General features: G+C 38.0%; 1 protein-coding gene across 1 annotated transcript; it reads left to right on the top strand.

Annotated features, from left to right (window-relative positions):
• Nucleotides 1-1,659: 1,659 nt before the first annotated feature.
• Nucleotides 1,660-19,202, top strand: Icos (inducible T cell costimulator). The gene is made up of 4 exons (XM_012947742.1): nt 1,660-1,717; nt 16,412-16,750; nt 17,776-17,882; nt 19,125-19,202. The coding sequence occupies exons 1-4, from the start codon at nt 1,660-1,662 to the stop codon at nt 19,200-19,202; spliced, it is 582 nt and encodes a 193-aa protein (XP_012803196.1).
• Nucleotides 19,203-19,629: the final 427 nt, after the last annotated feature.

Genomic DNA, 19,629 nt, shown 5'->3' with positions numbered 1-19,629 from the left:
AAGAGTGACGACTCTATAGTTAAGACTTCCTAAGCCCTAGCACTGATGTTAACTATGGAAGCTGGGTCAGCTCAGGTCAGGCACTTTAACCTCTCCATACTCTTTCCCTCATTTGCAAGATGGGGAGATTAGTGACACCCTACTTCACAGAGTACTTAACAGGATTAAATTATTTAATACATATTTAAAACCATATGACTATATATACAAAAACTATTTAAATACATGCATGATATTAGAATAATACTAACTATATTTAGATTACATTTTATATAATATATGTATCATTCTACACTTAATTTTGTATATGTTTTGCATCAAGTAGCATTTAATATAAATGTTAAGTGCTGTGTATGGTGGTGCATGCCTTTAATCCCAGCACTGAGGAGGCAGAGATAGGAGGATTGCCGTGAATTCCAGGCCACCCTGAGACTACATAGTGAATTCTACATCTGGGCTACAGATGAGACCCTACAGTGAAAAATATATATATATATAAATGTTAAGTGTCTATAACTAAAATTATTGTTATTAACATTCTTGTTATTTTGCCTTCTTTATCTCTCAGTAGGGATAGAGAGGCCCTGAGAAGACTTTAATATTTTACTTTATCTGAGCCTATGCATACAGAAGCACTAGTTTCTACAGACTGATGTAACATGCATAGCAAGGGTTGTCAGTTTAAATATGACCCCATTATTTGGATAATTATAATGCAGGGTAAATGCTATTTAAACATTATTTCTCAAATTCCTAGGATGGCCTTCTTCCAGATTTCTTCATTTAAAGTTTTTCAACGGGGGGCTGGACAGATGTCTTAGCAGTTAAGGCATTTGCTTGTGAAGCCTCAGAACCCAGATTCAATTCCCCAGTACTGCCATAAGCCAGATGCTCAAGGTGGAGCATGCATCTGGAGTTCATTTGCAGTGGCTGGAGGCCCTGGCATATCCATTCTCTCTCTCTCTCTCTCTCTCTCTCTCTCTCTCTCTCTCTCTCTCTCTCAATCTCTCTCTCTCTCAATTAAGTAAATAAAAAAATCTAAAACTAAACTAAAATAAAAATAAATAAATCTCTTCAATAATTTCATTTATTTCAAAGCCTTTCTCATTTCTGGAGCAAGTAGCTCTGGACTATGTGTTAAAATATACATCTTATCCATAGTGTGGGTGTTTGTGAATCCTGTTATCTCTGGTAGCTGTTGACCCCAAGGCATTTCTGAATGAAGTGCTTCTGAAAAGCATCGCCTTTGTTTCTTTAACTTGCTTCCTTGGAACCAGGACAAGGGCAAGGCTTTCCTCTTCATCATGTTCATCAGTGAACAAGTCAGCTCGTAAACAGTAATGTCTCCCTTAGAGCCACTGCCATCAATGGCTCGTGAAAGCTTAGCAGCATAAAGGATACAAGTAGAGCTTTGAAACAGAAATTCATTCACTCCTTCCCCCATTCATTCATCCTGCACTGGGCATTTGCCATGCAGGAGGAGCTGTGCTGGCTGCTGTCTGTACAATAGTGCCCTTTGACTTGATGGTAAATGTGACACTACATCAGCTCCCACAAAACCCACTTCCTTTCCAGCAAATAGAAAACAAGCAAGAAGAATGCGCATTCACTGTCACCTCTGAACCCCAGAGGAGGAGATTGCAGCTGTTTCTGGCAAACATGAGGCCACAACTATGGTGTCTCTTTGTCTTCTGCTTCCAATTTGAAGCTCTAACAGGTGAGTGACCTACTGAATCCATCTTATTAAGTTATAATTCAAATGAGTATTAGGAGAAATCCAAAGTAGAAAGCAGAGGCATCAAATAGAAAAGTGGGTTTGTCTTTTGAAAGCAGGAACAATTTCAAAAGAGCCCAAGCCCATGGCTAAGGGCACAGTGTCACCCTGTCAGGGCACATGGCACTGAGTTTGCATTGCTGCCTTTGATACTGTGTTTTAACATGAAAAAATTATGCTGGAGCAGGCCATTAAAATTTTAAATTACTTGCTTGGAGTTACCTGTCAGTAGATAAAGTAGAAGAGAAGCTGACTGTACTCAGAGAAAGATGAAAGGCAAAATACTTGTGTCAACAGAGTGAAGATTAAATAGCCCTGGCGTTTAGTCTAGGAATCCTCTTATGGTAGAAAATAAAAAAGGATGGGCTTCCAAGAGAAGATTTTGATTTCACTTCTACCAAGATTAAGTCTGAACATATAGAATGCCATAGGGTACCCCTCCCTCTGTTGTTAGGTTTTTTTTTTTTTTTTTTTTTTTTTGAGACTAACTCCAGCTGCGATCATGGGATTTTTATGACTACTGAAAGATCAAGGACAAGTGGACGATTGAAAATACTCCCTAGCCCCTATAGAACTTGAAACATTCTGGAGTCTTTGGTTCTTTCTCTTGGATAACATCTATCTGACTCTATAGGAGCAGTTCAAATAGTGACATGTATGTATATGTGTCTTGCTAAAAGCATTTATTTGACTCTATATGAGCAGTTTCAATAGAGATGTGTATGCATGTATTGCTGCTGCTTATTCTGTATAGTTACATATCACTTCCTTTTTACTTTAATTGTGGATTCTGTTCTTGAGTCTAGAATAAGTCATGTGAAATTATATTAAGTAGGGGAAGTTCTATTAGTAGGGAAAGTCAAGACAGGACTTTTAGTGGGTATATGCATACCTGGAAATGCAGTTTCCAGCGGTACAGAGAAATAGACATTATTCTTCAGTCTGAAAATTCTCAAATCAAAATTGGATTGATACAACATTTGAGCTCATGCTATCTCAAAGTTACCCAAATGCTCTTAAGAATAATGAGAAATGAAGGATCAGGGTCAACTTGGAATAAGTACTAAGAGTGGTTTTGGGCTCCTTGATCATTTAATTATGCCTTTCCTACCACCTTATGAAATCCTCAGCAGCATGAGTGACCCATGAATCACTTTGCAATGGAAGTTCATTCACTCATTCATTCATTTATTCATTCATGAAGCTCTGGGCACTTGCCATACTGACAGTGCTGTGCTGGCTGCTGTATGTACAAGGGTGGGCAAAACGCAGGTGTGCCTGCTCTCCTCAATCCGACAGAACACAAGGAAGAGAAATTCTCATTAAATAAATCCCATGAACTGGTGATAATTACAGGCAAGAGTAAGCTCAACGAGAGAGCTCAGCCAGATGGGATGGGTTTGTAGCTGGAGGTGGAGAACAGGGTTCTGAAGTCTACTCTGTGGAATCAGCACTTGGGAGTTGAAGGACAAGTGGGAATCAAAGGGAAGAATCATGAGAAGGTGGGAAGGGAATTCCAGAGCATGGAAAGAGTTGGTGCAAAGCATCCATGGGAGGAAGAAGGGCAGAGGCACTGGCCCAAAGAGAGGGAAGAGCTCAGGAGGGTGCCAGATGAGTCTGGCAGGGAAAGCAGAGGCCAAAGCATTCAGGCCACTCGGCTGTGTTAAAGATTGGCGGGTTTTCCCCCCAAGAGCAGTTTTGTACAGTCATTGCATATTTGATTTGTCCTGCCTCCTATCATTTCAATAGGCCAAGTTCATCTAAGCATTTATGCTGGTGGCATTACACCCAAGATTTGACTCAGTGGGATTTGAAGCAGTGGGATTTGAAGCAGTGGGATTATTTCTGTATATGGACAGAGCCAGCCCTAGGGTTGTTACAATTTTCCAGACTAAGCTGTTGAATAAATCGTACTTCTAGAATAATACTCACCTGAGATTCCCAAGGAATAAAACCATGTTAGTTATTTGCATAACCCATAAAGCCATATTATGGTGGCATGCTGTTTTCTAATGACTGGTGGCAACCCTGACATCTGAGTAGTGGAAAGGTGATAATGAACACACTTATAATCATGTTCACTCAACATACCATCAGGATGCACATGCCCAGAAACTCCAGTTTCCAGCGCCTTAAACGTAAAGGACCAAACTCAAGTGTAATAAGCACTCCAGGTCATTTGTCATGGTGTCTACCCTCCTTCCCCAACTTTCTCATTCCACAATGACATAGGTATTCTTTCAGCTAATGCTGAAGGAAGACTCAGATGAGGAAAGGCTAAGCAATTCTTCCATTGGAATTATCGGCAGAACCATCATTAGAACCTTGGTGTGACTGACTGTTGAGGTAGCAGAGAGTTAGCACAAGTCTTAAGGAGAGAAATTCTGTTCAACTTTGTCATTTAATCAAGGTTAGGAATCTTGGAGGCTCCCAGTCTTCAATGATCTCAATGTAAAATTTATCAAAATCCTATTTGTTTTTTGATTCTGAACCAGCAGGAAGATCTTTATGGAAGAATGTGGAGAAAATGTGACACTCTACCTGTATTGAGAAGAGCTTCTTTTTAGGTCTAATGAGCAGGGGGGCCATGCGGGTGACCTGATATAGAGAGTGAATTCTCACGTTAGAAAGATCGCTCTGAAAGCAGCCTACAGAGTCCAGCCAGTGAGAATGACTGGTGGGATATAAGAAGTGCCAGCGTCTCATGAGGTGTTGCTTCAGGAAGCTGGGACGGTAGCTCTTAGCCCTGCTTGCCTTGCCACTGTCAGTGACTAAAGCAGCCATTGCAGAATCCCACTGTCTCAGGGAAACAGCCCCTTGGTGTTTCTAGGACTGCATCCTTCCACACAGAGCTCAGAGAAAAGCGTAAAGACATAAGCTGACCTCTGAGTCACCTGCTTCCAGAATTCATGCTTCAAGACAAAAATTCAAATGTTAATCTTTCCGCTGGATGGGTAAATTTAAGCAAGCAATTCTTAGCACAATAAGCCTGTACTTGACTTTATTCCTCCAGTATTACGTGTACTTACCACTTATTTTCCCTTGTTGATTCCTTCTTTTATTCTTGTTGGAACAGTAACTTAAAATTCTTTTGATTGTTTTAAAAGTATTAATTTAATTTAATTTCTTTATTTGATAGAGAGAGAGGTAGAGAGGGGGCAGTGAAATGGGTATGCCAAGGCATCCAGCCACCGCAAATGAACTCCAGACACATGCGCCATCTTGGGTACTGGGGAAGCAAATGACTTAATTGCTAAGCCATCTCTCCAGCCAGAGTTTTTAAAATTTACTTACTATTTTGGTTCTTCGAGGTTGGGTCTCACTCTAGCCCAGGCTGACTTGGAATTCACTCTGTAGTCTCAGGGTGGTCTTGAACTCATGGCGATCCCCCTACCTCTGCTTCCTGAGTGCTGGGATTAAAGGTGTGTGCCACCACGCCTGGCTCAGACTTCTTTTCTTTTTGACTCTCTCTTGCTTTTGGTGAATTTGAAAGATTAATAAAGCTTCTTAACTTATTGTCATTATCATGTTGAGAGGATAATAACTAAATATTAACTAATTTATACAATGTTAAGGATAGAACCCAGGGCCTTGTGCATGCTAGGCAAGTGTTCTGCCCTGGGCTACATTCCCAGCTCTATGACTTATTCTTGTGCTACAATAAATATGATGATCTCCTGGCTGATGGGCCTAATCCCCGCCTGCACTGACATGAGACCTTCCAAGTGTCCTTCCTTTCTCTCTTCTGCTAGTCTGATTCTCATTCTATTTATCTTAGGCAGTTTTTAAACAACAGCAACAAGAAGTCCCTCTTAGAATTCTGTAATATTGAAAGCTGTTTATTTCAATATTGGAATTCTGGAATTTCACCACCATTGGGTGGTTCTGTTTCTCCATGTGTCACTTTTTTTTTTTTTTTTTAAATTTAAGGAATGGGTACATTTTTTCCATCCATGGACTCAAAGCTTTACACTTGATTTTGGGCCTTCTTCTCCTTTTTCTTCTTGCAGTTGTTTAATCATATTTTCCCCACTCTGTCCTCTCATGCTCCATCTCTTTCTAGCAATCCCTATTACCTTCCTGTAAAGGTTTGAAGCTTTTTTTTTTTTTATCAGTATTGAACAAAATTGCTTTAATTTTCTGTGTGTTAACCACAACTTCCTTAGATGCAATAAAGCAAGCATTACAGTTGCTAAGTTACTAATAGCATATTCCTATTTCTTGATAATAAACAGAGAGCAGGTATGTAGGGAAGACTAAATTCTCATCCCAGGTTTGCCTATAATAAAATCCATAGAATTATCTGATGTAAAGATTTCACACCAGTATTCACAGTCATACATTGATAAATTCCTATAACTTATGCTACCTCATGTTTTTAAAATATTGAATTTAATATATAAAATGACTTGCTGGGCTTTCCCAAATTTAAAAATATTTTTAAAAAATTTGTTGCTTGCATGAGCTAAAGAAAAGGTCATGTTTTCACTATAAGCGGTACCTCTAGCTCTTTTAATAAAATGTCTGTCAAGTGGCATTTTTTGATTATTCCCAATAAGATATAAAATTTGAAACCTCACAGAACTTGAAAGTTATACCTTAAAAAGTGGAACATAAGCGTGTGTAGACTGTGGAACATAAACTGAATCTGTTAGGGAAACATGACCTGGTTTTATTGGTCTTGTCTTTAATACTGACCAAAACAGATATAAAGATTTGCAAGTTTAGATGAAGAGTCAGAGGCTGGGGCTGTGCAACTCCTGTGGACCACTCAATATACAGCGATGTTCCAGTCTTTCCTTAAGAGAAACTGGAGAAGAGCCAGGTTGTTGCCAAGCAGAGTGACAGGCTCTTGGGAAGCTGGATTCACTTGACCACTAGTGATGACATATCTGGTCTTCCTGAGCCATGTTTACACAGGCAAAGCTCTTTCCACAAGCAAGTCAAGATGACTGCCTAGTGACCTTTTTTGCCACTTGAGAAATGAAGTCTTTTTTTTTTTTTACCGCAAATGTTTACCTTGTCCTAGAACTCAACATTGAGGGATCCATTCATACAGTAATAACAACACAATCCCTTTACTACAGTCATCTCAAAGTTTTGTCTAGGAAAAAATCTCAGAGGAGTGCTTGCTTGTGCTTATTTAGTTAAAATGAAGTTTCTTGTGCATGCAATTCCATTTTAATAATTTCTTCATGATAATAAGTTTACAAGGTAATCATGAGGAATTTAGACTCTGAAATCAAGGACCCACACTTCTCACAGGGCAGCTTAATATTCAGTGGTAGGTAAATGAATATCCAGGGAAATGATATTGTTAAGCACAAGCAATTGCATATGTAAGACATTATTTTATAATATTTTTGGTGTATGATAACACTTCAATTACAGAACATGTATGTGATATCAGTGTGAATCTCAGCTTAAGTGTTTGGGGCAGTAGTGCATCTTAAGGAAAAATGAATAAGTGAAAATAATTTCCATATCTAACTTACTGTGAAATGCTTCTTTTGTACCTTCTTTCACAACAAGCCTTTTTTGATCCTTTAGTTTCTTTAAAGTGAGGAAACTGCACTAGAGTACTGGATTAGGAGATCCATTCAGCATGTGAATGCTGGTGTCAGATGGTCTAGGGTTCAAGTTATGGCTGTGCTACATATTGATGACTCTGTCAACTTGGGCCCATGATTCAGGCCTCAGTTTCCTCAGCTACAAAATGTGGATATAAACAGACAATCTGACTTAACAGGCTGCTATGAGGAAACAAATGATATATTTCATAAAATGCAGTTAGCACAATATTTATACACAAAAGACATTTAATCTTCACAAGCTAGTGTTTCTATGGCTGCTATTATGTGGAAGCCACTGAAAACTTGGATCTCAAGGAATGGGGTGGTCACCATTCAGTTTGGGTCTTTGATTTTGCGCTAGGATATAAGTGTTATCCACCAAATATCTGGCAAATAGGGTCTCTTGTTCCTTTCTTTGGTCCATGTTAAGGACATCTGTGAATATCATGCTGACTATGTAATTCAATTCATCTATTTTAAAGATATTATTGAGCTTCTGTTATGTTCAAGATCCCAGGACTATTTAGGTAACGGTGACATTGCCCTTATCCGTTTAGACTTCATAGTGAAATGAAGGAGTAAGACAAACTAATCACGGTTTAATATGAGATATGCTATAAATACATTGGTCCAAATAAAGCATTATAGAGAGCATGCATGTAGGAGCCTTTGGAGATCTCAAAAATACCTCAAAGGACAGGACATTTAAATTAATCTTAAAGAATCAAGAAGGGTTTCTAACCAGATGCAGGGGAAAGTGGCTATTTCAGTTTGTGGCAACAGCAGTACTCATGTGAAAAGAAAGCTCCAAAACTTCAGTGTGGCTTGAGCAGATAGATGTGCTCTGGGACCTTGAAAACATTTTGTGTTATACCAAGGAGATTGGCTTGCTGCCTTATCAACAATAGGGGACTAGTGAAGACTTTCAAGCTTGGGAGTGAAATACTCCTTAAGAACCCAGTTTGAGAGGCAGCACGAGGAAAGAGCAGAGCCTCAGTGTCAGGGGGCCAGCCAAGAAGCTAGTTCCATTCATGAGCAAGACTTGGGAATGTAGAAGAGATGCTCAGTTCAAGGGGTATCATGACCTGAGAGGCCCCTTGGACTTGGTGACTAATTGCATGAGGAGAGCCAGAGAGGGAGAAATAAAGAGGGAAGGTTCTGGGACCTAACCAGCGACTCCTTAAATGTATAGGAAAGGGTGGGGTTGGTGAGTGAGTATTGAGCTCAATTTGGAAATGTTTCACTTGATGTGCTAGTTAGAGTATGTTCAGACAGAGATGCTGAGGAGAATGGGAAGTGACTGAAGGCTGAACCGGCATGAAGTGCGCTGTTGTGAAATAAGAGCTGCAGCCATTGATGTAAATGCTTCCGCACAGCACAGGTTGTCGTCCGAGTGAGCAATGTGGGGATTTAGAAGTGCCAATAAAACACTTTCAGGCTCTCTCTCTGGAATAGAGCTGGTTTTATTTAATCTCACGTGATTTCTCTCCTGTGATAATTTTAAACCAATGGCAATGAAACCACTGGCAGAGTAATTTATTTGCAAATTAATTACTTTGTGGCTATTGCTACAAAGTTTTATAACACCTTTGGGTTTTTTCCATTTTCACAAGGAAAATAACTTTTAACTAGGAGAAAATGGATCTTTCAGTTTTCTTATTACATGTGCTCAAGAACCAAAAGTTGTTTTGGGTCCCTTACTGGTTTTTCTTGGTGAATAAAAACAATTTACACATTTTTGTATGTGTTGTGTGTTTTGTGTTTTGAAGTTTTCCCCTCCTTTTCTTTAAATTTTTGGCTTTCTTTTCTCTGTTAGGGATTTAGGTTGCATTGCATTTATTTTACCTATCATTCTTACTGAGAAACTCAGTCAAAGTATCAGATTAAAAAATTAGACTATGGATGCCTTTGAATTATAATGTGAGTACAGAAATGATGAATATATAGAATTCTACTAGCCAGAATTCTAAAGTTTTAGCTATAGACTCATAAGAAATAACATTGTTTTATTAAAGGTTAAAAATTGGCAGGAAGCATACTTTTTCTTAACAATGCCAGAATTTTCTTTCAGAATTTCTTAGTAAAAGATCAAATGTAATAAAACCCTAATATAAGTATTGTAATTTTTGAACTTCGTCTTTTGCGTCACAGTCTTGTGCTTATCATTGTTGGACTATAGAACATATTTTAATAAGCACTTATCAATTATTGCAAACTCAGGAGATCTTATCTTCCTATCACTCTGGGGCCTTTGTAGAGGTTTGTGGTTAGAAGTCTGAGCTAAAAAGAATACAATCACGTTGATAATCTATTTTTCACCCTCTGCACTGTGTGGGGTCTCTCTCTGCATGTTTTCTTCAAAGAATTTTTAACCAGGAATAATACAACTGCTTACAAAGGGTCCTAGCTGGATATGTCCTAGACAGGGTATCTACATTGTAATGAGAAGTGACTTAGTTCATATATTAAAAGAATTGACTCTTCTGAACTGTGATGAATTCTTGAAGGATAGATTTTCTCCAGAGATCCTCCTCTTCCTCCTCTTCTTCCTCCCCTTCCCTCTTTTCTTCCTATTTTTGTTCCTCAGTTTATTGAGATAGTATCTTACTCATAGTCTTGGCTTGCCTTGGACTTTTCGGCAATCCTTTTGTTTCAGTCCCCTGTGTGGTAGAATTGCAGATGTGCACCTCCATGCCTAAAAGCACCCTAAACAGTAAGTGCAAAATACTCTTATGTTAGAAAAATGGGGACACCTAAAAAGTCACCCAATATAAAATCCTGATTTTATTCTTGAAATCATTAATCTATTGATATAAATAATACTATTGGAAAAATTATAGTATCAGTTAACAGCTTTGAGCTTCTGCTGGTAAGAATATGTCTTATTAGACATAGTACACAATGTTATTCAGAGAATATACTATTTGTTCAATAGAGTATGACTGTGCCAACAACAAGTAAGTAGATGTGGGTATTAAAGGAAGAACTTATACCTAACACTAAAATCTTAAGACTCAGTGCCAGGATGTAAGTAAGCATAGTCTTTTTTAAAAAAATTTATTTTGACAGTATATGAAGTGCTAAAGGGCAGAGTACTGTTTATATTTTAAATCACTAATATGTTGTGTTTGTTTATATCTGGGTATATTAGCACAGTCATTGGTCTAGGGCCCATGTCCTGGCCAGACATTGGGGAAATTTAACTATTGTGCACTTTGGAAGATTTATAGAATCCCCCAGGTTTAGACCTGTCTACCCCTCTGTAGTTATGAAAAGGCTAAGAGAATCATCAGTAAGATAAATAAGACTTATGAACCTGGTAGGTATTTGCAGGCAAAGAACCTTTTTCTCAAGAAGATCATTTTTCATTAGAACCAGACATCCCAGTTGGGGTAGAAACTTGCATGCACAACTGTATCTTTGCAAACTTCTTTCCCAAGGAAAAGTAGCATGATGTAGCTATCCCTGGAGTCATGTTCTAGCCATGTGTTATGTAATCTTTGGTAAGATACTTTTCTATCCTCAGATTAACTTAATAAAGGTAAGTGTAAAATAAATGTGAACACATGTACTTATTGATATGATGAAAATTATTGTAATTCACTATCTACCAGGTATTGTTATAGACATTTGGGTTGGATTGGTGAATGACCAACAAGGTCCCAAATTCTGTGCTTATTTTTATGAAGGGGTAGTCAGACAATAAACAGGTCATCAAAGAGTCCAGATAATTTCAGACAGTTGAAAATGTCTTATCTCACTATGATGGAAAATTGACATGTATTTTGGGCTAGGTGACTAGTAATCTTTGAGGAAGTATGACTACTAATGAATTATGAGAACTAAGTAGTCATGTGAAATGGAGAGGCTGTATATAATGGGCAAGAGTGAGAACAGAAAGTTAACCAGTAGCCCTGGAATGAAATGATGGTACTTTGGATAAGTTATTAGATGTAAGAGAGAGGTACACTATATGGGGCCTTTCCTCTGCTGACATAGTTTAGCAGTGGTTTTAAAAGACTTGGTTGTTAGTGACCACCGTCTCGCTTCACATGGTTACTGGCTCCCATCAGCTGGTGCTAGTGGCACTTTGACTATGGAATGAAACAAAAACTTTTCATATATCCAAGAAGTTTTATGACCTAAGCACAAAATTGGGCCTTTGCTTGTCTGTACAAAATAGACCTGTTTGCTTGATGTTTAAGCTCACCAGGTCTGATAGTGTGCAATGCTGGGAGGCATTCAATGAAGTTACAGAAAACAAGCAGTGTGAAGTGAGGGAGGCTATATGCAGGGTGCCTGAGACATAGACAGACAGTGCATATAAGAACCCAATGGGCATGGAGGAAGTGTGGGGAGCATATCACAGATAGTACTGAAAAAAAATTCTGCAGGAAGATTTTCTCTTAAGCTGGAATGTGAACAATGTAAATGTGAGGGTGATGAACAAAGAGGTAAGTGTGTGAGAGATTAACAAATGTTAGTTACTTCTATGGCAGAGGGATTAACCAACTAGATTTGACATAGCAGCGATCCAAGCAGACTCCGATGCACACATTGGCACTACCATACCAGCCCTGCCAGTTGAGAATCAGAGCTGGAGATAAGGCTATCTAAAGGGATTGGAGAAAAGATTCTAGCTATTTCTGCAATTATGGAACAAACACAAATGTATTCACATTTCCCCTGAATTGTCAGTTCATTAAATGCTTGCTATTGTTATAAGGGATGTTCTCTTGTTGACATTACTTTACAAAATGTTCCTAAAGGCTGAGAATGTGTGGGTATTCAGCAATCTGTTCTCTAGATGCCAAAGTAATTTTGAGGTAATTGTTTAACTACTATGGTTAAAAACATTCAAATTGCAGACTTAAAATTGTCAAATGGTTTTCCAGATGGAGTGCTTAAGCTGAAATATTGCCTATGTAGAAACCTGAGGCAGCCTTGTTATCCCTACATTTAATAATAAAAAAAAGCTTACCTAGGAGGTTTTTAAGCTAAAATGATAAACTAAGTAACTATGAATGCTTGATGAAAATGACACATGGAGCCCCCAGTTGGTTTCAGTGACACACAGCTTGGCATTGTCATTCAAAAAGCTGAACTCTTCCCAGTTTTCCTAAGTACCTTTTGTAGATGAAGAAGATAATTTTCCCATTCTAACTTTTTCCCAACTTCTTGGAACTTTCTTTTATTTTATTTTTTTAAATTTATTTATTTGAGAGAGAGGGGGTCAGATATAGAGAGAATGGGTGCACCAAGGCCTCCAGCCACTGCAAAGGAACTCTAGACTGATGTGCCAAATTGAACCTGGGTCCTTAGGCTTCGCAGGCAAGTGCCTTAACTGCTAACCTATCTCTCCAGCCCTCAGGAATCTTCTTCTTCTGCTGTTTTTGGCTTTTCGAGGTAGGGTCTTACTCTAGCCCAGGTTGACCTGGAATTTACTATGTAGTCTCAGGGTGGCCTCGACCTCATGGGGCTCTTCCTACCTCTGCCTCCCAAGTGCTGGGATTAAAGGCGTGCGCCACCACAGCTGGCTAACATTCTTTTTTAAAGAGAAAATCATGGGACAATGGCTTCCTCCAACCCTTCTCTGGGAAACGCAATCAACAGTTTTCCCTCAAGTTGTTTGTGGTCTTCTGTGGATATGTTCTGATCCTGAACCCTTAGAAAGCAAGTCCTGGGAGAAACTTTCAAGATCTGATTTTCATTTCCTCTTTCACAGATGATAGAAATCCAGGGCTTCCCCAGGCACACTGTATGCTAAGTCATGGGGCAGAGCCAGGGCTTCACCCTGGGTGGGGTTGAGGGTCCCAATGTGGATGGGGAGGGGAACCTTGCTGAGAAGATGAATCTGCAGAAACGGAGACGGTGCTTGTACGTCTACGTGTGTATCCAGTGGCTGCAGACAGTTTTGCCCCATGATCTGTGCGGTTCACTTGCTAGCGTTCTAAAGTGTCTGGGAGATGCACTCTCACCCTTAGTAAAGGAACCGAGGACCAGTCCGCTGATCTTATCTTCCTGGGCAGACGTTGGAGGCAAGAGCATCAAAGCAGAGCGGCGCCGCGCAAAGCCCTCTCCCACAAACACCCAGCCCCCGCCCCCAGCAGGCGCACCTGCTCTCAACCCGATTTTCCTTCTGCACACGTCTAAAACTGTTTCAATTGTAAAACGAACATCTGATATGAAAACGCGAGCCATTCATGTACACTTTAATGAATACTGCTCAAACATACTACCTCACCCCCACCATCACTAGAGGTCAAGAAATCAAACACTGACAAGGACACCTCTGCCTTCTCACCTCTCTGCCTTCCTTCTGGACTCAAGCGGTACCCACTTTAGACGAAAGTGGTAAACTGGATTTTATGATATTCATTTAGGTTGTATGTCCTATTTCTATTTTTCTGGTGATTACCCAAGAGATCTCTGCATGTACACATTTACTTATGGCCTGCTATACATGTTTGCCATCTACCTCCATGCGCCTTGTAAATTGACAGGTGGCTTCATTCACCACATTGAAGACATTCATCTAATTCCACTGCCTCAGAGCTTTTATTGCTGATGCCATCATGTGACCACCTACTAGCAATTTCTTTTTGAATGTAGTCCATTTCCTTTCCCTAACATGCTTTAGTATACTTATTCTACATGACCATACGTTTAGGTGTGCATATCTTTTAAAATCTGCATATGATTTGTGCATCCCTGTGTTGTTCCTGAATTATGGATAATTTATTTAACCTACCCTCATAGCCCTATCTCATTTGCTTTTAAATCTACTTGTTGGGCTTTAAATCTGTTAGTGCATTCTTTGTCAGTTCTAATTGGTTCTTTTACAAATTAGTTGGCTTGAAAATTTTTCCTGTACTCTGCAGATATTATTACAAGTTTGTCTTTTATTTATTTATTCTTTGTAAACCTAAATGAGCTCAGTGGTATTATCTTGGGAATCTGATAATGTTAAGAAATATAATGTTTGTGATTTGCTTTGTTATCTGTCATTTTTGTTGTTGTCTTTTGGTGAGCACCTCATTGTTTTTATTAGCATACTTCTCATTGTATTCAAGTATTATTTGTAAGATTGATTTTACATCTAGAATTTAAATCTTTTCTTCCTTGTTTTAAAACATAGGGGGTAAGAATAGTCTGAGATTACTTTATAAAATCTCAGGATTGAGATTTTTCTGGATCACTGAAGCGATTAGAAAGTCAGTACTTATAGTTTCTCTGTACTTCAAGAATGCTCAAGATTCTTTGGAAACAAAGAGAAAAAGTTCTTCTATTTTCCTCACTATGCAGCTCCTGGGAAATAAACCATAAAAACAGAGGTTTGAACCTGGGAGGACAACATATGTTCTCAGGACAAAGGCAGCTTTTAAGCTCTCCTCATCTCCCTGGTTCCTGGATGTCTTTTCATACTTAACTTGATATTTTCTTTTCTTTGGCAGAAAAATTAATTAATTCTTTTTTATATCCAATCCTTTTAGCATTACCTTCAGGCACTTTACTGACCTTTGTTGGTGTTCTGTTGTTGAGTGATCTGCTCTGCCACATTTGGGAAGTGTAGTATTAGTATTTATTTTCACAATCAAGTCTCCCATTTGGAAATCTATTCCCTGGGCATATGAGAGCTATAAATTATAACCTAGCTTAAAAGAAGTTAAGGCAACTAGTGCAAATAGAGGTATGATAATTAGATCCTCCTGCATGATGCTAGTCTTAATATAAGTTGGAGTATTTCTTGAAGAAAGCAATATGATAAAACTTGTTATAATAATATTTACATAGAAACCAAAATGCTGAAAATAATCCTGGTATGCAACTTAATAGATTAGTTTTAATAAATCATGACAGATTAGCATGATGGTTCTCTAATCATTGGAAAAGGCAATTATAGAAAATATAAAATAAACTGAATTGTTATGCTATGATACTAAGGGACAATAGCAGAACATCAAATAGTATATTATCTATGTCAAATAAAAATATCTCTGGAAGATCAAAAGCAAAAGTACACACTTTCTGTTTCACTGGGGCTAGGTATTTTTTCAAATTTCGTATGATTGTTTAATCTCTGTAAGAAAAAAGAGATTCCAAACACTTAAGTAAAAGTCACCATGTTAATAATTACCCCCACATTTACCATGAAAGTTAGTCATCTATTTCTTTTAAATGAAAGAAACAGAAGAACAATTTGCCCTTACAAACTAGTCGTTCAAAATCCACAACCAAGCTAAAGCCAGTTCAGTTCCTTCCCTATAGGAACTCTATGTAGCTTACAAAAATTGCCATGGCTGCCTGTGATCTCAAAGTTTGTTTAAAAAATGAAAAAGTCAGTGAAAATCTGGGGCCCTGCCTTTTATCATCGGGCATTGACTCAGTTCTCAGTGAATAGGTTCTTAGAAGACACAATACTCCTGCTTGAGCACAATTGCTCTGCTCTTTTGCTTTTTGGCAAGAGAGTATAATGTGAATATTCCATTAGATCATTTGATGTTAGCTTCAGTAATTTTGTTTAAAAAATTTAAAGCTTCCCTGTCCCTCCTTAACCAATATCTTTCTGTAAATTCTTCCTTGTTCAGCAAAGTAATACTCATGTTTTAATTTCAATTTAAAAACTCATTTCTTTAAAAGGCCACTTTCTGATGTGTCAATGAAAATTATAATCCTCCATCCCAGCCTCTCTACATTTAATCAAATAGTACTCTGTGCCAACCGTGAATTCATACATTCATTTACTATCTGCCTCCAATGTTGAATGCTGAAAAAGTGCAGGGACTATCTCTGTTTAATTCACACTATCTAAATATGATACTTAATACTATTGTACATATCGTCTACTCATCTAAAATGCACATTTCTGGTGTTAGTCTTTGTATAGGACACAGTTTTACTTTTTGTCACATTCTGCTTTTATTTCCTTGGATCTGAAATTCTTTTATTTTGGTACCTTCCAACTGACTTTGTAAAAAAAATTCTTTCGTATATATGCGTAATTTTCAGGGCAAACATATTCATAAAATACTACTTTTGTTTTGCTTTCTTTGTTTTTATCCAGGAGAAATCAATGACTTTGCAAGATATGAGATGTTCTCATTTCACAATGGAGGTGTGCAAATATCGTGCAAATACCCAGAGAATGTTCAGCAGTTGAAAATGCAGTTGCTGAAAGGGAAAGAAGTACTCTGTGACCTTACCAAGACCAAGGGGAGTGGAAACACAGTGTCCATTAAGAACCAGAAGTTCTGTCCATCTCAGTTATCAAACAACAGTGTCTCTTTTTTCCTAAATAACCTGGACAGTTCCCATGGAAGCTACTACTTCTGCAACCTATCGATTTTTGACCCTCCTCCTTTTCGAGAAAAGATCCTTAGTGGGGAATATTTGCATATTTATGGTAAGATGTTGCTTTTAACTTTAGGCCTTCCGAGTACATACATATTTTGACAACTTCTTTTTTTAACTAATGAAAACAAACAATAAGTATCTTTTGTGTTGAAGTTCATTTAGGTGTAATTGACAACAAAATATTTTTGATGAAATCTGCAAGGACTGATCTATTATTAATAATAATTGATATTCATCAGTAACACACATTTTATTATTATTATTGTCATTATTATTTTAGTTTTTCGAGGTAGGGTCTCACTCTTTCCCAGATTGACCTGGAATTAACTTTGTAGTCTCAGGGTGGCCTCGAACTCATAGCAATCCTCCTACTTCTGCCTCCCCAATGCTGGGATTATAGGCGTGCACCACCACACTCAGGTTAGTAACACACATTTTAATCACACGTTCTGTTGGGTTAGAAGTAGTTTACATTGCCTTTAGAAGATCTAAATTATGACTTAGTGGTCATGATCTCTATTCACCTAAGGTATAAAGTGGTTTGTACAATGAAGTGAGAGGACTGAAGAGTTATACCTTTACTTTTCCTATTTATTATTTTGTAGAAATGTAGCAGAAAGACCATTTTTTCACATGTTTATGCATGTATTGTGCATGTATGTGTGTTCATATGTGTGTGGGGATACTACTGTCTGCTCACTGAGCATTGGGATTGTGGGTATGGGTTATCTCACTTAATTGTTACTTGGATGTTGGGGATCTGAACTCAGGTCCTCATGCTTCTGCAAGCAAGCACTTTACCTACTGAGCCATTTCTCTCCTCCCAGAAAAGGCCTTGGCTACTAACCACATTTAAAAGCATGACTGCATAGTCTTTGAAATTTTGCTTTCTGGATCCTTGCTATAATACCGAGGTGGATGTTAGTTACTGTTTACTGGATTTCATCACTGTAACAAGAAAAGCTTTACTTGATTAAACAGCTTCCTTAAGTTTTACCAAATAACCTGCAATTTAGCACTGACACAGGAAATTTTATTTTCAGTCTTTTATTAATGTATTTTTTCCCAATCCAGAATCACAGCTTTGTTGCCAACTGAAGTTCTGGCTACCCATAGGATGTACAGCTTTTGTTGTAGTGTACATTTTGGGATGTGTATTCATCTTCTGGTTTACAAAAAAGGTGAGTAATTTGTATCTTTCCTTACATCTGTTTTCTTGGGTGGTTTTTTGCTCATCAGCAATATAAATATATGGAGGCTGAGGATATAGAGGGTTTGCATAGCACATACAAAGCTCTGTGTTCAATTCTCAGTACCACCTAAACTGGGCATGGTCCTGAAGACCTATAACTGCAGCCCTCGTTAGGTACAGGCAGAAGGATCATATGTTCCACGTCATCCTCAGCTGCATAGCTAGTTTGAGGCCAGCCTAGAATACATGAAACCCTGCATTCAAACAAGCAAGCAAACACAATACAACACAGTATTCTTCCCAGAGTAACTTTATTAATAGTGATTCCCTTTCTCCAAGCTATGTGATTCCCTTCTCCAAGCTATATCTACTAATTAAACTAATAATTTGGAACAGAACTTATTTGTCATAGCTTACTTCATTCCAAAAGGGTTTGATAGTATATATAGACACGTTATTATCACTATTATTCAAAAAATATGGGACACTGGGGCCAAGAGAAGACAAAGGTTAGGAGAGGGGGTCAAAGCATAAAATTAAATATCTCAGGTTTTTAAAGATTATTAAAATTTGGTTGAATGTTTGAATTTAAGTTTCCTTAGAGCCAGTGCAAAGATGAAACAATTAGTTATATGTTTTACTTAACCGGTAAGTGAAAATCAGTGTGAATGTCTTATAAGCTGCCAATAGTAGCTGAGAGGAAAATTACTTCTTTGCGTGGTATGTAATTAGATTCCTTGGTTTTGAAAGAATCTCATGAAAAGTTATTCAAACAATAAAACAGTGACAGCAAAAAACCCCCTAAACTCTCTGTGTTGTATAATATTCTTTTCAGTTTTTCACATTGTAGATTCTTAAAGAATTTCTAGCATTCCACATGAAAGTGCATGCTACTGTGCCTTTGGCCAGACCATATATGTATCTGTGCCAGACAAGTGTTTGAAAAGGAGGTAAAGAGGGGAGAGTGAGGTTGTGTCCACATCTAAGTCTGTTGGGGAGGGAACAATAAAGGCAAAAGTGTGGAAGTTCCACAGAAAGCTTGCTTTATGGAAATCATTTTGCACATGGTGCTGTAGAGCCTACAGTCAAGAGCATGTCTACTATTCAACTTTTGTCATCTACCACTGAATGAAAAAAAAAAAAAAGGAAAACAGTAAAAATAAAGTAAAATGAAACAGGCATGAAGATGGGAAAGAGTAGGTAAAAACTGATTTCTAACTTTCTTTTTCAGAAGTATGGATCCACTGTACATGACCCCAACAGTGAATACATGTTCATGAGAGCAGTAAACACAAACAAAAGAACCTAACTCACAGGTAACAAATCCACTTGAGGGTGTGGAAAGAAAAGAACATTTTTCATGTTAATCCTGGAATCTATTTTTTTTATTTTAAAAGAAAGGAAGATGGTCCATAGGCCTAATTTTAGGAAGTGTGTATGCCTGTGTGTGTGTGTGTGTGTGTGTGTGTGTGTGTGTGTGTGTGTATGTGTATGAAAATCTGGATTTTCCTTTAAGTTGATCTATGCTCTTTGCAATATATTTACACTAATGTCTGTAATTCACTATTGCAAATAAATAAAGAGACTGATGTAGGAGGATCATAAATGAAAATTCAAGCCCAGCCTGAGCTACAGAGTGAGTTGAAAACCAGCTTGAATAATTTAATGAAACAACCTTGTCTGGATATAAAAGGTAAATACAGGTCTCGATATGGGTGTTGCCCAGTGGTAGAGCA

This window comes from Jaculus jaculus, chromosome 4, assembly GCF_020740685.1.
Source record: "Jaculus jaculus isolate mJacJac1 chromosome 4, mJacJac1.mat.Y.cur, whole genome shotgun sequence".
Taxonomy (NCBI): domain Eukaryota; kingdom Metazoa; phylum Chordata; class Mammalia; order Rodentia; family Dipodidae; genus Jaculus; species Jaculus jaculus.
This window is presented reverse-complemented; position numbering and strand designations above follow the sequence as displayed.

Excerpts from the sequence above, each read along its gene's own strand:
- Icos (XM_012947742.1), top strand. The coding sequence starts at position 1,660 with ATGAGGCCACAACTATGGTGTCTCTTTGTCTTCTGCTTCCAATTTGAA. Across the intron at positions 16,751-17,775 it reads GGAATATTTGCATATTTATG|AATCACAGCTTTGTTGCCAA; the intron begins GTAAGATGTTGC and ends TTCCCAATCCAG. Across the intron at positions 17,883-19,124 it reads TCTTCTGGTTTACAAAAAAG|AAGTATGGATCCACTGTACA; the intron begins GTGAGTAATTTG and ends TTTCTTTTTCAG.